Source organism: Amia ocellicauda, chromosome 3, assembly GCF_036373705.1.
Source record: "Amia ocellicauda isolate fAmiCal2 chromosome 3, fAmiCal2.hap1, whole genome shotgun sequence".
Classification (NCBI taxonomy): Eukaryota; Metazoa; Chordata; class Actinopteri; order Amiiformes; family Amiidae; genus Amia; species Amia ocellicauda.
The window spans coordinates 38,132,168-38,149,247 of record NC_089852.1 but is presented as its reverse complement, the minus strand read 5'-3'; the positions used below and the strand labels follow the sequence as shown (position 1 = coordinate 38,149,247).

Here is a 17,080-nt window from a genome sequence, read left to right as displayed (position 1 = left end):
GATTTCCTCAGTCAGCGATGATCCCATTGGCTGGGCACTGAAGACGTCCTTTTCCCAGGCTGTTATGGCACAGACGATGGTCCTGCAGACAGCGAGGAAGAGGATCCAGGAGAAAGGGAGAGCATCCCTCTGGTCTCCACCAGTGTTTCCCTTTGGCACTGCACAGCTGTGTGGGTGGTCAGGAGCACCTGGTAGGGCCCTGTCCGCCTGGGCTTTGATGTACACTTAGTCAACTGGCTGAAATGGGTGACAGTCCTGCTGGGCTGGTTCAGTCTGGGCAGCTTTTACCTGTGAATGGACAGCTTCGAATGCATGTGTTAGACCCATACAAAAATACAACATTGCATCATCCATCAAGTGGATGTCCATCTCCCTTACAGAAACTGGAGGAGAGGCAGGAAGCCTCATGGGTCATCCCATAATAATCTTATTCAGAGAGAGAGCTTATTTTCTGTTCTTTTTCTTTTCTTTTTTCAGATTTGCTGACAGTCTCATTGTCATTAGGACTATAGGAAGGCGATCTGGACATTCAAGACCTGTTTGCACATTTTAGCAGCCCTCATACAGGGATAGACTTCAACCCTTTGTAGAAAACATTTACATTTTTACAAATATATATTCATAACCACAACATGTAGGCATTTTAACACAATCTATTTGCATATGAACAAAGTAATGATTTTGTGATTTCAGCTCCCTTCCCAGGATTATGAGCTTGACAAATGTGGCAAGATGTACAATATTGCTGAGCTGTTACTATGAAACCTTTGGCAAACCAATTTAAAAAGACTTCCCCCACACATCTCCCTCCCCTCGCCCGTGTGGTCAACAACATGCACCAGACGGGCGAGCCAGGGAAGGGGTGCACGTGCTGCAACCTTGTCTTAGAAGATATTTGAGCTCTCTTATGGAAGGTGCAGTGGCCAGTTGCAATTTCCTGGAGCTTTTACAATGCATCTCTGATGTTTTTATCCTCTCAAAGGGAGGGTCAAATATCAGTTTAATTCGGATACGATTCGTAATGTGCATATCAGATATATTCATAAGATCTCATTAATATCATTAGTCATTACAGCAACTCCTTAGACAATATAGTTAATGATTATTATTGTTTCAGTTAGTCCTAAAACACTCCCAAAAACATACATTTGTAATTATATTCACAGTATTAGGAACAATACCTTGTCACATCCAGTGCTTTCATTTTTTATTATTGTTTTCTGTTATTTATTATTCTTATTTGTCTGTATCAACATCAGTGTTATTATTATTAAAATGCAACCATTACTATCTCTCTCTTTCTCTCACTCAAGCTGCTCGTCTGCCAGGGGGAGCAGAGCTCACAGACACCGTCACTTCCCCCTTCCTATTCGGGGGGGTGTGGGTTTCCTATTTCTTCTGTCTGCTTGATATTTTCTGAACCTGATAACTGCCGAACAGTTTCATAACTCATTGAATTATTTATAAAACACTGCAGTAATTTACATCAAGTAAATTCCATATTTTCCTTCGTATTCTCTTTCAGTTACCTTCATAACCTCGTGTGCTGAAAACAGCAGCACATTATTATTACTTTTCAGACCAAACTCCTCTTCCAGCTTCTCAAGCCCTATCACCTCTCAATCCCTCGTCAACTTTGGTTAACATTGTTCAGCATGCTAATGGTTATTCTTTCTCCTATTAATGTCTTACAAGAAATGTATTCAGGGTTTATTATCAATATGTGTTATTTATATTCATACAGATGACACTCCATTATTTGTTTATTGAAGTAATATATTTACCTAAGAAAATATTAGCCAATAGGCCATTGATCTCAATAATGATTCCCATATTCATAGGAAACCTTCTCCAAGTTGTTGCAGTCATAATGTACCGATTCATAATGTTTTGATTTTGTTGTTACACAATGTTTTTACTGTTGTTTCAAGTTTTCTAAAACCTAATCTAATATATGATTGTTTCACTTCCTTTCCATTCTTACCTGTCTCCTTTAAAAATGTTTTATATTACTTGAGCTCACTAATTCTATATGTGTAATCTTATACTTCTGTGGTATCTTACCCTTTTCCTACATCACTCATCCTAAAACCATATTCTGCTTTACCTTGTATATCAGGTATTATATGCTATAACAATAACTAAACATTTTTTAACATTCTGTTTACATTCTCCTGCTTTCACAGGCTGTCAGGGCTGCACCAGGCTCTCTTCTAGCCTTTCGTTTCCTTTAATTGGACATTACAGAGCTTGTCCATAACATGATGTTTAACAAACAAATTCTGGTTCTTCTTGTGGGGACACCATGACTATTTATTTATTACTATTATTGATCTGTTTATTCATTATACATTTTGTATTACTTTAACATTTTTCTTAGAATCATATTCTTTCATTCTTATTTCTGATGCCTGAGGCACTCTGTATACAGTCAAACATCCTCGTGGTCAGAGCCTCATAATTCTGATGTTACATTTTTAAATATAAATATAAATATAAGATAATTCAGATATCCGATCTGTGGCATGTTGTATTGACCCTGCAGTGTCTCAAACAGCCCTTACAAGCTTATTATTATTATTATTCACTACCTCAGTTTTCTTGATCCATTGTGATCAAGGTCATCTCAAAATACGTATTATTGGAAACTTTCTCGGTTTTATCTTATGTTTCCTTTATTCCACCAATCCTGGTACTCCAACAGAGACCATTATTATTATATATATTTTTTCCATTTGTCTTTGGGGCATTCAGCTTAGACTAGATTGTATTTTGCATTTTATTATTTTTTCCCAATGAATGTTTTAAGTTAGCTAGTTTTAGTTTCTCATTTTTTAATTCACATTCATATCCAACTCCCATCATTTCTAGGAGGAGACATTCATAGTCTTGTGGATCTTGGCCAGCTTTTCTGCCAGCAAGAGTGTATATTCTGCACTGATAAATCAGAGGAGAGCGTAGGTGGTCTCCCCTGCGTCCCAACCCAAGGTGTGGGAAAGGGAATCCCAAACACAGCCTCATAGGGTGATATCCCAGTAGTTTTACTATCTCATAGTACCATTAATCATTCCCACCGATACTCGGGTACTGCTTATTCACTTCCAATCATAGCAGTCTCAATACATAAAGATAAAAAAGAAGAGTGACATACTTACAAACACAAAGATGTCCTGCTTCAGATGCCACACATCAGCACAGCGCAATATTACAGTACAGTATATCAGCCCTCTAGTCCATGTATTCAGTAGCTCTCAGTTATAGCACTAAAGCATAGAGTCTACTTACTCACCTATTACCAAATTGTAACAGCCCTCTAGTCCAATATACATCAGTCAGTCAGCAGCTCTTAGTTACAGCACTAGGGCATTTAGAGTCTACTGCCTAACTGGAACAGCCCTCTAGTCCATCATGTTTTGGATACAAGTAGCGAGCAGTTCTTAGGGTACAGCACAAAGGTGAAAAGAGACTACTCACCAAATGTATCCCGGACGAGCGCCCAAATTGTTAAGGTACAACCACTTCAGTCGAAGTAAACCCTTCAGGTTCCCTGGACTAGGATAACCCAGCGTCATCAGTGCAGGATGGTGGATCCTCCGCAGGAGATGAGCTCGGGAAGAAAAAAGTCACCGACACAATGCCAGATCGTTTGTCTTCAGTTTATTTTTGCAACAGCACACAGTTTTATACATGTCAGAAGTCAGAGTTCCAGGGCAGGACATATCATAATCAGATCTAGTTGCTAGGCAGACATGGAATGTGTCGGATATTATAACCCCTAACACACTCGACAGTTTCGGCTGACATGTCTGCACGGTTTGCCTAGCAGTAGATGACATGGGACTCTATCTTATTTCTGGTTTGTCTGAAGAGCAGCATGTATATTGTTTATGTGGTCAGCTCTGAGCTGTTCCTCAAAATATAATATAAATATAGGGAGATTGTGGTTTGACATTTCCAAGATAAAGTTGAGGGGAAGGCCGTGGGTTCAAGTGTCTAGACTTTATTTATGTTATTTCTGCAATAATGACAAGTTTCAGCCCCCCTGCCACGGCACCATTTCCAGTGAGATATGACAATGTCAAATCTGCAGCATCTGTTCTAATCTAATCCTACAATAAGAATACAATACAATGAGTTACGTGGTTACAGTAGGTTAAATGATCAGTATGCCTACTTAATATCAGAACAAAGCTTAATAATTCCTAACAGTTAGTAGAATATGTTATATACAAATCCTTGTACTCTGTTCTCCCAACATGCAGAGTATTATACAGTGGGTTTGTACAATACATAGGGGGCAATTTTACCCCAACACCTTCTATTATACTACAACTACTAACCTGCTTACTTTTACATATCATTACTGCTGCATACTCCTAACCTAAGTTATACTATCAGTCTCAAACTATATGTGACATTAACCTGCATATTACCATAAAAACAATACCTATCCAGTATCATGCACAAATTACGGTCACATGCAAAATATATGCAGATCAATTCTAGTTCTTCCATTATTATTTGTATTATTATTACAGACATGCTTTGGGATTTAATTCAGCAGAAAGACGATCAATAGCGAAAGTGCAGGGTGAAACCCCAGGACACAGCGCAGTGAGACGCGGCTCTGGGTTTGACTGCCTCGCTGTGCATCGATGCGCTCCGGCTCGGCTGCGCTCCTTGTTGCCGTGCAGGTCCGGGCCGGCGGGGCGGGAGCGGCGCGGACGGGTCGCCGCGGTGTGGCGCTCTTCTCCCGCTTTCCGCGCCGTCCCGGGCTCAGGCTTCCCCGCATGCCTCTATTTTCCCGGAGATAACCTCACCATGTCGCCATCGAGCCTCATCTGAACCGGAAACCTCGCCGCCTTTCCATCGCGTTTCGCCTCTTATGATTTCGCCCTGCCTGCGAGCCAGCTCCGCAGTGCTCAGTGTGCGTGTGGAGCTGCTCATCATGGCCGCCTGATCGCCTCCAAACCCGTCTGCGCTCTTTCTCTCTCCCTGCTCGGGTCCGGGCTCCCGCATTTCTCCTCGGGCTGAAACTCACATCGTTACGGATTTATCATTCATGTCAAGGCTCAAATATGCAGCCTCCTCCGAGAAAGGTAGGTTTCTTTTCTTTTTTGTCTTTTTCTTTTTGCGGGCTGGTCGAAAATGATGGCAAAAGTCAGCGATGCCCAGACTGTGCTGTGAGGCTGCACAGTTGGCAAGGGGACTCGATGGAGGTTTAACGCATTGGTGCATTTTTCGGTAAACGGCGGTGTTGTTGTATTTGGTTATGTTGGGTAATTAGGTTGTAGCGGAACTTAACGGGGAACTTCAATTGAATGAGCGAAATGCAGAGAAAATACAGTATGGCTGGTGCTGCTTTTCTAAATCTGTGGTTTTCTCTCATTTGGTTGCATTTGCCCATGCTTTAGCTGAGCATGTGTGAGCTCTTATTTCGTGGCAGTTTACTGATTGAATAAAAACACATGATGCAGTTAACGCACTGTGAACCCTATGCACCTATATAGCGCTGTGCATGTTTCCCTTTTGTTTTTATGTGCGAACACAAATATGTATGTATGTAACAAATTCGTTTTGTTTATTATGTTGATGATTATTGTTTGTCATCAGTGTAATAGATGGTGTGTAATGTCGTGTATGTTGTTGTGTGCAATATCTAATATTACAAATCCGAGTCGCGTTGGCAGAATTTGTCATTTAACAATCAAATAAATAGTCTAGAAATAAAGAATTGCCTCGGAGTGCCACCAACCATGACATCGTGCTGTTGCTTCATAATTGACTTACTGAAAATCATACTGCATTTCTTTCTTCATGTTTTCAGGCGTCTGTATTAGCTATGTATAAATGGTGTCTGTGTATGTATGTGTATATGTATATATGTATGGACAAACGCATGCAAATATTTACATTACAACAATATATTGTTAGAAATGTATGAAACCACACAATACAATGTAATACATGTACGTTTTTAATTTGGACTCAGTAGAAGTATATGAAGATAACGTTATTTGGTCAAGGTGGGTCTATATTTGCTTTTAGGTATATTAGTAAGTGAGGTTTTGACCCCTAATATCCTGACTTTCCTTGGTGTAGAACCGTTTCAGATTATTACAATGAACGAGTTTCACCTTTAAGGTTGCAGTCATTGTACAGGACTACCATCACATTGGTCTGTTTAATTTGAAGTTGATTGTTATCTTAGCTCTAGTTTGTAAATGTCATATGTTGACAGTCTTTTTTTTTTTTTTGCCTTTCTGTATACCATCCTCAATTCCTGTACTGTACTTTTATTGAAGCTTAGATCATTTATTTTTTCAGGGCTGTGTACACAGGACAGTTTTCCTTAGAGATTAGCTGAAGGGTGGTTAAATAAGATAGTATAAATTGCCATTAGAGGCATTATGTTCTTACACTAGCAGCCTGTTATCTCTATTGCTGTCAGTGAAGAGATGAATTTTATAGGCTGTTCTGTAGTTAAACACAAGTGAGTCCTTTTAAAATGTTTCTCAATTGGGAGGAGAACAAGAAACTGCTTTTTCATGTTTAATCTCTGCACAGCATAAAACCAATTAACTTCTTAAGAATTGGTCTCTGTTAATTATTTTGTTCTCTTTTCTGCAAGTACACTAGGAATTAGTCGTGTACAATGTAAGACCTGAGAGTCCCCTCCTGGGGTTTCTAGTTGTAATTGAATTTGGCCCACCACGACTGCTGCTGCTGCTACTGCTGTCCCCCAGTTCAGTTTCTGCTGCGCGCTGTAATGCTGGCTCTGGTCTGGTCACTCGGTGCTCGAAAAACAACCTCAGAGGTGCTCAGAAACCAGTCTCGCTTCCCCCGCTTCTGTGTGTTCTTCTGCAAGGGCACTCGCTTTGGGTGGGTGATAAGAAATCTGTCATACATCCAGAAGAGACCTTATATCTCTACAGTTCACATAACAGAATTATATATACATATATCATGCTAGGAATCTTTAAGAGATGGCTGAAACTCAGACTAAATGACCTTTTATTGAAAAAGAAAAGGCATGAGGTTGAGCCTTTGACAAGGAAAATGAATTCAGTTTCTTCAAATCACTTTAATTGTTTATTAATCCAAATGTACCACAGTGCAATCACAGTTCTCTGCTGCCCCAGGCTAGTAAATGTAACATAGGTGGATAAAAATGTAAATTTTGAATTTCATAGAGATCCAAGCTACTACTTAAAGTGACTTTCCTTGCCTTTTCTCTGTGACATTTCTAATTTCAATTTTGATCTGTTGTGCCCACTGCTTTCAAACATTACCACCCAACAGTCACATGTAAAAAGGGTTACTAGAAGGTTGGTAGGCTTTGATACAATTATGGAATCACTCCATTATTGTTACTGTTTCGTTCAATTTGTTATACCAGATCTGTTATCACAGTTGTAGCTTGTACAATGTAAAATGTAAAAACTAAAGATGTCGGTTTATATGTAGGCCTATATATCTTGATACACTTTATACTATACAAATTACCATAACTGAAAGGCTATTGCCTATTTCCTATGTGTGATAGTAGTGAATTAAAGCATTGTGCAAAGGTAAGACTGGAGGTTGTGTGAAAATGTGTCAAGGACTTCACCTAACATACCCAAATAATCTGATGCTTGATGCCTTTGTTGAATGTACTTTTATTTGCATTAACATCCATTCTGTGGTTAGAAACATGCCCCTCATATGTTTTCATAAGACCAAAGGTGGAATAGAAGAAAATAAAAGTGATATAAGAAACATATGGCTAATTGTTGTTGTTGGTTTTGTAGGTAAAAGTCACCCAAGAACTGAAGAATATTCATGCTGAACAGATGACTAGACTCCAAGTCAAACACCAGGCAGAATGCGATTTACTGGAAGACATGAGGTAAATGTACTGAATCACGAAGGAACGAGAAGGGCAGTAGGGGGTGGGGGCGGTGTCCTAATTTATTGAAAGAACATTCAGATTACAAAACTCAGGGATGTGACGAAGGAATTTCCTCTTTGGATTTCCTGCTCTGGGCCTTAAGAGGTCTGACACAGCTGGAAGCTATAACTGGAACTAATGCAGTGCAAATATTTGTCCTTTTTTTTTTTTCTCTCTCTAAATGAAAGTGTGAGGCATGTTAGAGAGAGATACTTTACATTCCGGCCAGAGTGTCTCTTTTGCCTGTGTAATATGTTGCAATGCTGTGGAGGCAGCTGGGAAAATTGTATTTATTTTTTTGAAGTATGTCTGATTAAACAATAGCCCTGATACGAACTGAAGTAGGAGGCTCTGTTTGCACTACTTGGAGGCAGGCAGTGGGAAGATGCTGCTGTAACAGTAGGCATTTGGCTTCTATTTTCACACACAAAGACTCTTTTCAGATAAGGCATTGATTATTTATTAAAGCACCGTTTTTTTCCCCCCATCGGCCAAATTACTGAAATACAAAAGATTTCCAGCAGGTACAGACTGCTGCAGGAACCTGCGTCGGGATCATTTTTATATTCCATACGAACGTGATTGACTGTGTGCAGGGGTCCTCCTGAGTTATGAGAAAACTGTAGAGATTTGAAATGCTGTTTGCTGGGCGGCAGTTGCATTTTATTTGAAAGGCTCCGTGTGGCACTGTGGTAACCCAAGCTGTAAGTCATTCCAGCCCTGCTGTCGGTTACAGGTTAGCATTGAAAACCTGTGTGTGTTTATCAGCGTCATTGCAGTAATGATGTATAGATGATGGTGTGTGTGTGTCATTTTTTTGTTTAGAAAATGTGTTGCATGGTAATGGCTTTGTTATCCTTGCCTGGCTTGGCACTATAGAAACCCCTGATTGGATTTTGAGCTCTGCTGTGTTTTTTTTTTTTAATTCCCTGGAACAATTTCACCTGCCACTTTGCACTCTTTCACGTTTTTAAATTTGCATCCTGAAACATCAGTGTGAATCTGCTGGTGATGATCTATTTAGGACTTGTTTAGTGAGCATGTTGTGTTTGGAGGAGGTGGCTGGTTTGGTATTGTATCCTGGAGACATGAAAAAAGCTAAACAAGCTGCTGGAAACCAGATTGCCAAGTCAGAGCAACGATCTGCAAATTGCTTAGCAACACCGCCTATAGGATTCCCCAAAGACACCTGACTTCATAAATGCTGTCTGATAGATATTTCTTTAAATCAGCAGGGTGGTGTGCACACCTCAGAGAGGATCACTTAAATCCTCAAAGCTGCAGGGGTCTTATGGTGGCTGCTGTTCCACATTTGTATGTTGAAATTTAGCATTGCATGTAATCCTATCTGTGTGTGCCCATCTCTCTTTAAATTACTGAACAGCTTCAGAGCTCTGTTGTGTTATGCAAATTAGCTCATTTAAATTGTAGGAATAAACTGTACTGTGAGATGAGCTGGGCTGATGATTTCTAAGTCGTGGTTAAGGTCTGAATCAGAATCTCTTTGTGATGCAACTGTGTGACAGTTTTCTTAAAAATCTTGTTTTGTGAACAATAATTGTAATAACTGTGAGTTTGCTTTATTTTCCTGTCAATGAGAAAATGGAGTTGCCTGGTGATGTACACTGAAAAGTGGCGAATCGCGTCCAAGTATTTCTCTATAGAAATGATGAGCATACAGCCGTTCTGCAAGATTGAGGAGAACCAGGAAGGAGGTCTTGTGATTTAGGTTGAATGTGCCATTGCTGTCATTGGGAAGAACATGATTTAAACGCAGCAGTCACAGATCGTAAAAAGGAGATGAAAAGCTATTTGTACTGTGGAACAATATAGCGAAGAATCAAAAGCGTCCCATTACAACGTGTGTGATTTTGATCTCTACTTGGTCTCCTAATATCTTAAACAGTTTTTTTTTATTTTTTTTTTATGTTTGATCCAGGTTTATGTGTTGATTTGGGGGATACTTCACTTTTCATTTGACTGCTTTGAAGAAACTGACCCCTCAGAGGCAAGTTTTTTCCAAACGCAGCTCTTTAACACTTTAATCCACAAAGCAGCTCTATGCACATTTACCTAATTAATCCTAGGCCTTCGTTAAATCGTGAGGGTCAGATGAGGGTCAGTTTTAGATCAACGCCCCTGCCTATCAATCAGAGCTGCACCAAGTCCTTTTGTGAAGAAGATCCCTTTGGCTGAGTTTTATTTTTGCAGAAGCTTGTGCAGTGTCACTGCTGCTGTGCATCTGAAGCAGCTAGGCAGGGAGTTGTTGAGACGACATTGCTGACTGTAAAACAAAAGCCAGTGTGTAGGACCGGTACAGATGTGTCACCTTCCTGGCATCATCAGAGGGGAAAGAAGTAATAAGAATGGCCTGTTAAACTCCCATCTGATGAGAAAACAATATTCGCACAAACCCAGCCACAGCAAGTCATGGGTGTTTAGATGTGTGAAGGAACATTTTGTGCTGTTTAGGGCTAGCCTGGTGATTGTCCAAAAACCTCCTCGGAAAAGATGCGTCTGTCCTTCCAAAAATTCAGATGAGCCAATGGAGAGTGTGAGGTTTGGGATGACTGCTTAAAGAGTGTGTAACAGAGACTATTAGAACTATTGTATTATAGCAATACTGGCTGTACTGGGTGAATCCAACATGCAGGGATGCAGATATTTCCAAATGATGTGCGCTTGTGTGTTCCTTTCTTGTGGCCAGTTTAGCACTGCAAACTGCAATCGATGTACAGTACGTGTGAGATCTGTTGTTGTTATTGTTCTGCATGTAACATTTTGAATGAGTGAGCGGGAAAGAGTTGAATAGAGGTGTGTGCTAGCCTGCCTGATTCGCATCTCTGATCATGCAGAAATGGCTTTCCTGAAGAAATCACCCTGCACACTTACTTGCATGAGGTTCCATGTCTTACAGATGTTATTCACCTGGCTGTGGGAAGGTGATCTAAGGCGGTCTCTTTTGTCTCGAGGGCCACTACTGGGATTTTTATATTCTATTAGGATGGGATATTTTTCCTCCCCAGAGCAGTGAATACATTAATAGTGTTCAAAGACGTTCCCAGATGCACTTTAAAGTCACAGGGTGTCCAGCTCTGCTTGGAGGAGATAAGAGGATGTTTTGAGTCATCCTGTGGTTTACTAGAGCTCTCCAGCAGTCTCTTTTATTGTTTCCAGGTTGGTGGAAAAACAGGTGTGCCAATTCATGTAACCACTGTTGCAACCTTATCCTTAATTCATAGTTTATTTTATTATAATTTCATACAGGTAAATTTTTTTTTGAAGCATTGATGTCCTGCGATATTGTTTACATTTTCGACATTGTGACACCCTGGTGTCTCATTACAACTTTCTTCTACAATTCGAGCCTTTGGGGCTCTCTATTTGAAAGACGATCTTGTGGAAAATCAAGTTTGTTTTCATTCTCCTATGGGACTCTGAGTAATGCTGATGTAAACATCCTACCACTTGCCTCTTTGTTTGTTTGAGCCCAGCTGAAAGACATGGGAGTTGTGTATGCTGTATGAGCACTTCAATGCTCTTTGTCCAGCCTTTTTACATGCTTGGGCCTTGGCAACCTCTTTAAATTTAAATAAGAGCCCCTAAACAATAATAATAATAAAATCATTTTTGATGTGGATAAAGGATTCCAGTATGACAACAACATTATGCGATCAGGACATGTAATGATAACAATGGCCTGTTTTTAAATAATTGTATATTTTCAGGTGTTTTCTGGGAACTAGTTTCCTGTCACCGTTTTTGCCCTGCCTACATACAGGTGATGTAACCTCTGTGGACCCAGGAGGAGTGCTCTGATTTGATCACTAGATTTCTATTAATAGTGCACACACCTGCTCCAGGGTGTGTAAATTCACACTGTTTACCCCCAGACAAGGCCTTTCTCTTTCATATTTACAGGACAAGTGAAATGTAAAGTATTATCAGTTCAGAACAATGTTTCCTATTCTTTTTTAACTTTTCATTAGATAATGTAAATGTTACATTAAATGCAAAAGTGATAAATATAAATTGGAACATTAAAATGTGACGTTTCGTTCATTGTGGAATTCATGTTTGTTACAGTATGCAAACAGCATGCAAGCCCTTACATTGCAATTCCACACTTTGGGTCCAATTTAGATAATGTTTTATTATTTAAACGGATACCTAATCTGTGAGGGAAATCCTGGCGGTAGGATTGAACAATCACTGTTCAGGTAAAAGAAGCAACACAAATTAAAGAGCAACATGTTTTGAGAGCAAATATTAGAATTTTCTTGATCATTGGTTGAGTAATGTGAATCTGTCTGAATTCCTGTATGGAAATTAACTGCATGAGATGTGTTACCTTGATTAATATGCTGCTGTAATTTAGAGCCTCAAGGACATGTGTTTTTGTTTGTTTCCAATTTTTCTCTGCTTGGTTGAAACCTGCAGTGGCATTCCAGATTGCATCATGTTGTTTTTATATAATAGATGTAACCGTGTTTGAAGTGGCAGCTGGATGGAGACTGCAAGCAGATCTGGTTTGAAAGTGATCTGGTGTCAGACTGTTCCTCCAGTTCACGCACATGTGGATTTCACTTGGTTTTAATTAAACCGTTGGGCTCTCCAAACTCCAACTGGGAGACAAATAACAATTACTTCATGTAAGTAATTGCTTTTCATTGTAAGTGTTCTTTTAAACCATCCAGTTAATTTATGTTGGCTGTTTATTGGTTTTACCGATTGATGTCGTACTCCAGCAATATCTCCTCTGCGTTTGTTCTTCTTGCGAGGGGTCAATGCGGTGTAGGGGGCAGATTGTCTCTTAAACAGTTCTTGTGTCCAGCCTGAGCTTAACACCTAGGCCAGTGCTGTACTTTGCTTCCAGTGAGTCTGTGCACTTGAGACCCTTCCTTGCTTACTCCCTGAGAAAGGCTTCCCCAATACAACTCTTAGTGTAGTGGTGCCACTTGATCTGTTGAAGAAGGCCTTGCCTTCTATTTATAAGCCAAGGATCTCTCAGTCATGTCTAACACATTTCTTGTGGCCCACCTCTATGTATATATTCTATATAGTCCCTTGTCTGTTGTTCAATGGAAGAACATACGTTAAATATAATACTCCTCCCCAAAACTTTCTCATAATCCCAAACAATGCAAGATTATAAATGATATATTTAATGTTTGTGCATTTCCTACTGAAAAGTAGGAAACATATACAGCATGATTTTAAATCAGGTGGCATAATAAGTAATTTCTGAATTCGCATTTGGTTCACATAAAATCCTTTCAAGTGAGTCAAAAATCAGACTAAACCTTACTTTTCAACAGTTAATACCCGCTTCTTCTTGACATAGTACATATTGGAAGATACAGATTTGAATGAATCCGAAAGCAAATGTTTAGGGGAAAGATCGCTATCTAAAATAATTTGAAAGTTTTGCTTGATGAACACAGAATGGATAATGTATTTTTCCAGTCCTCATCATTCATCACTAAATGATACTCCAACATTAAAAAAAAAAAAAAAAAAAAAAATCCCACTCCTCCAAGAGCTCTTTCTTCCTTTTGTTGTTTATTTATACAGTTAATAAATTCCAGCAAGTGTCTCCTGGCTGGTCCTCACAAAGCTTCCTGAATCCTTCTGCCTCCAAGCACAGCTGGGAAAGGGAGCGCTGGAGCAGCTGTAAATCTCTCTCTCTCTCTCTCTCCGTGCATCCCAGTTTCCCTCATTGGTGCAGGCAGCATTACGAAGCCTCATATCAAATAATACCCTGAGTTTTTGAACCACACACACTCATTCTAAAATCACAAAATACCATCCCCCCATTTCACTACCCCTGGGGTCAGCTTCACTGGGACCTGCCCAAGGCTGGAGCCCCCACTTGAACTTTTGACACTGAAGCTCACAGAGGTCAGGACTTAAAAGTGCAGTGCTTCGTTCAGGAGTAGGGCCAGCTCTTCGTATCGCAGCCTGTTTGATGTCTAAGCTTTTGGAGAGCTGTAGATCATTCGGATGCTATATAGAGAAGAAAACAATACTGTAGACCGAAATTTTGTGTTTTTTCAATGTTTAACTACATTTCTTAACTGTTCGCCAAGAGTAGGGACGCTGTCACTCCATAATTCAGATTAATAGGAGAACAAGTTTATATGAAATTTCAGTATCTTGTTTATAAAATGTACAAAGGAATTATTTGCAAAGGAAAGGAAAGTAGGCAAATCAAAAATGCAATCCAGATGTATCATGAGAGACTGTGTGATATGGTCTTGGCAGCTTGTTTTCTTGCTGAAGGATAACCCAAACAGTTGAACAGGCCGATCTTTTCCCATTAGATAAAAGCAGGGTGAGGGCTCACATGATCGACTCTTTGAAGAGTGCTGGACAATCAGCCCTCCTGCATTCCAGCGGCTAGCTACAGCATCTGATCAAATCTGAGAGCTGAGAAACCAAAATAAATAAACACACAGAGGAATTTTGCTTAAATTCACTTTTTTTGTGTGTGTGTGTATGTGTGTTTTATAATATATATATATATATATATATATATATATACATACATACATATAATAAGTTAAGCCCTGTACGGTGATAAATGCTGTCACTGCCAGATGTCCTCATGTGTGACTAAACCTCCTGAAAAAAAGAGATGTGATTTAAAAACTTGAATAATTGATCAAGGATTAAAAGGAAGTAGCAGGAATAAAAACAATGTTTATGTGTGGTCTACTACCACATTTTTGATTCGGGATTGTGGCAGATGGGAGTTCCTTAGTTTGTTTTGTAGAATGGCACGGCAGTGTTAAAGAAAGAAGCTTAAAACTCACAATTTTTGGCTTTATTTTAAATAGAAAAACATGTCTTGTAGGTCAGGGTGTTTACACATTGTTAGCCAAGGGATTTCCTTTTGACACTGTAAAATGTCCCAGTAAGCACCATGAACCCTTGCAAGTTTTCATTGAAATTACTCCATTATTCAAATGTGCGTTCTGCTGCTGCAAAAAGATACAGGTTGCTGACACCGGGGCCTGCTCCAGTTATGTAATTTAACCACTGATCTTATTGCAGTGAACACAGACCTGAGCAGGTTGTGAATATAGTAATACCTGTGTAGGAAAATAACCATCTTCATTGAGGCTGGGCTTATAAGGAATTAGTCTTTTTGAATAAAGTGCTTCTTTCGCCAAATGAGCACCACAAGAGACATCCTCGTGCCTGTCAGACGTGCTTCTTCTTGTTTCCATGTGGGAGCTAGAGACGGCTCAATGGCAGTCGGCACTGTTTACATCGTAATAACAACTAAAAACACCAGAGTACCAGGCTAAATTGATTGGAAGGGAATTTAGCCAAATGGCACTTTAATTTTTGAGTTGGCCAGTCTCCAAGAATGGGCTGCGAAGTCAAGATGAAATGCTATTTGCTCGTTTCCACACCGCTTAAAAGGGGATCTGTCAAAGCAGGGTACTGAACGAAGCCATTGACTATGCTGTTAACACTCCTGGGATGGCTTACCCTGCATAATTACACAAGACGGCAGCTTATGTATCGGTATATCTGTCTGTGTAATGTCTTTTATTTATAGAGTATGAGAACTTCGTGCAGGGTGAGAAATGTGTCTAAACATAAAACTGATGTAATACTGCACTGAGAAGACTAATGAAATATTCAGCAAATTGAGACCCTCCTGTGTTTATTCCTGAAACCTGTTTCCCATAATGCTGGGACGTTTTCACGTATCCCAGCGAGGGATTGTGGGCAGCATGCAGGGCGTTGCAGTGTCCGTGCAGCCTGATGCGTGTGGGCCCAGTAGGGATTCTGGACACGGCTGCCAGATCAGAGGTGTCTCAGTGTGCCGCCTGCTCCCCTTCGCAGGAGGCCATGTAGCTACAACACACATCCCACAGACCACTGCTAGAGTTTACTTTCCACTACATTGCACTACAGTGTGCCTTGTTCATATATATATATATTTTTTGGTCTTCACTTAAATGCTGGTATTGAGGAATTCTCTGTATCACACACAGTCCCAGAAGAGCACCACTGTGAACATTGACATGAGCTGAATTTCCTTCCGCTCCCCTCAAAATAAATACATATAACATGTATTTCTAGGAACCACTGAAGCATAAGCAGCTGGAGTTTGATAACCTGTGACGAAAGATCAGATTAATTGGCACCCAGAGAGATCTTCTCTCTTTTGCTTTTGGGGTTGTTATTTCTGATCCTTACATGTGGTAGTCAGAGGTATTTATGGGGGGTGGGGGTGTTCTTCTCCTGCCTAATTGTACTTCAGGTCCATGTGGGGTTCTGCTGAGGTAGCGTTTCTTGGCGTGGTGGATTTCTGCTCATACTAGATTGTAGTGAAGTCAGTCGTTTTGGTTCAGTGGTAGTGAGGAATGAGGCATGCCACACCAACAGCCAGTGATGACTGTATATGTGCTTATCCCCAAAAACGGGCATGCAGCGTCCTCCCACCAACAGTAACACCCCGTATCGCAGTAAGGCTTGACACCTACTGTTTTACATTCTTTTCAGTTCTGCCATCAAAACAAACAAACAAATCTATCTTTGCTGGAGTCCATATTGCAGGTAGTCTGTTGCCAACTGAGAGTGACTTCTGATAATATTGAGCATGATATTGCTAGTCTCCATCTCATCTCATCCTAGAACGGAATATACTTAACTCAAAAGTAGCCCAGTACATTTTCCCCCAGCTAAAACTAAAAACTTTGGTTACATAACTTTGAGTCAGTGTAAAGTATGTACTGAAATGTGTTAAACAGAGGTGGGAGGAATTCAGAAGGGACTTTTTTTTTTTAACAACAACCCACTTTTGTTTTCCTTTCGTTTCACACTCTCGCTCGCCCCATCACTTTCTCTCCATGGTTACTTGACACTTGAACAAAGTTACGCTAAATGCAAATCAGGGTTTCTTCTACTCTACTGGTACTGAAATAACAGGAAAAATCTAAGGAGGATAGTAAGCAATTATCTGAAGTCAGGGACTGGTTAGTGGTCCCTCTGTCCATCACATTCTCCAACTGATATGGCAATCTGGGCTACGACCAAGCAATAACAACTTTTGTGTAGCAGTCTGTCATCTCCATTTTGTTTGAGGGAAAAACCTTCTAGTTTCCACAGTTCAGAGACAAAGCAATA

The 17,080-nt window shown here is 40.1% G+C and overlaps 1 protein-coding gene across 2 annotated transcripts in view; it reads left to right on the top strand.

Annotated features, from left to right (window-relative positions):
* Window positions 1-4,752: 4,752 nt before the first annotated feature.
* Window positions 4,753-17,080, top strand: part of fchsd2 (FCH and double SH3 domains 2) — a 70,086-nt gene continuing 57,758 nt past the window's right edge. The window contains exons 1-2 of one of the 2 annotated variants that reach the window (XM_066699333.1): window positions 4,753-5,099; window positions 7,794-7,891. In XM_066699333.1, coding sequence (XP_066555430.1) covers window positions 5,079-5,099; window positions 7,794-7,891 — 119 coding nt within the window. In that variant the 5' untranslated portion in view covers window positions 4,753-5,078. The remainder of the gene's footprint in view (window positions 5,100-7,793; window positions 7,892-17,080) is intronic. The other variant, XM_066699334.1, reaches the window with a different exon arrangement.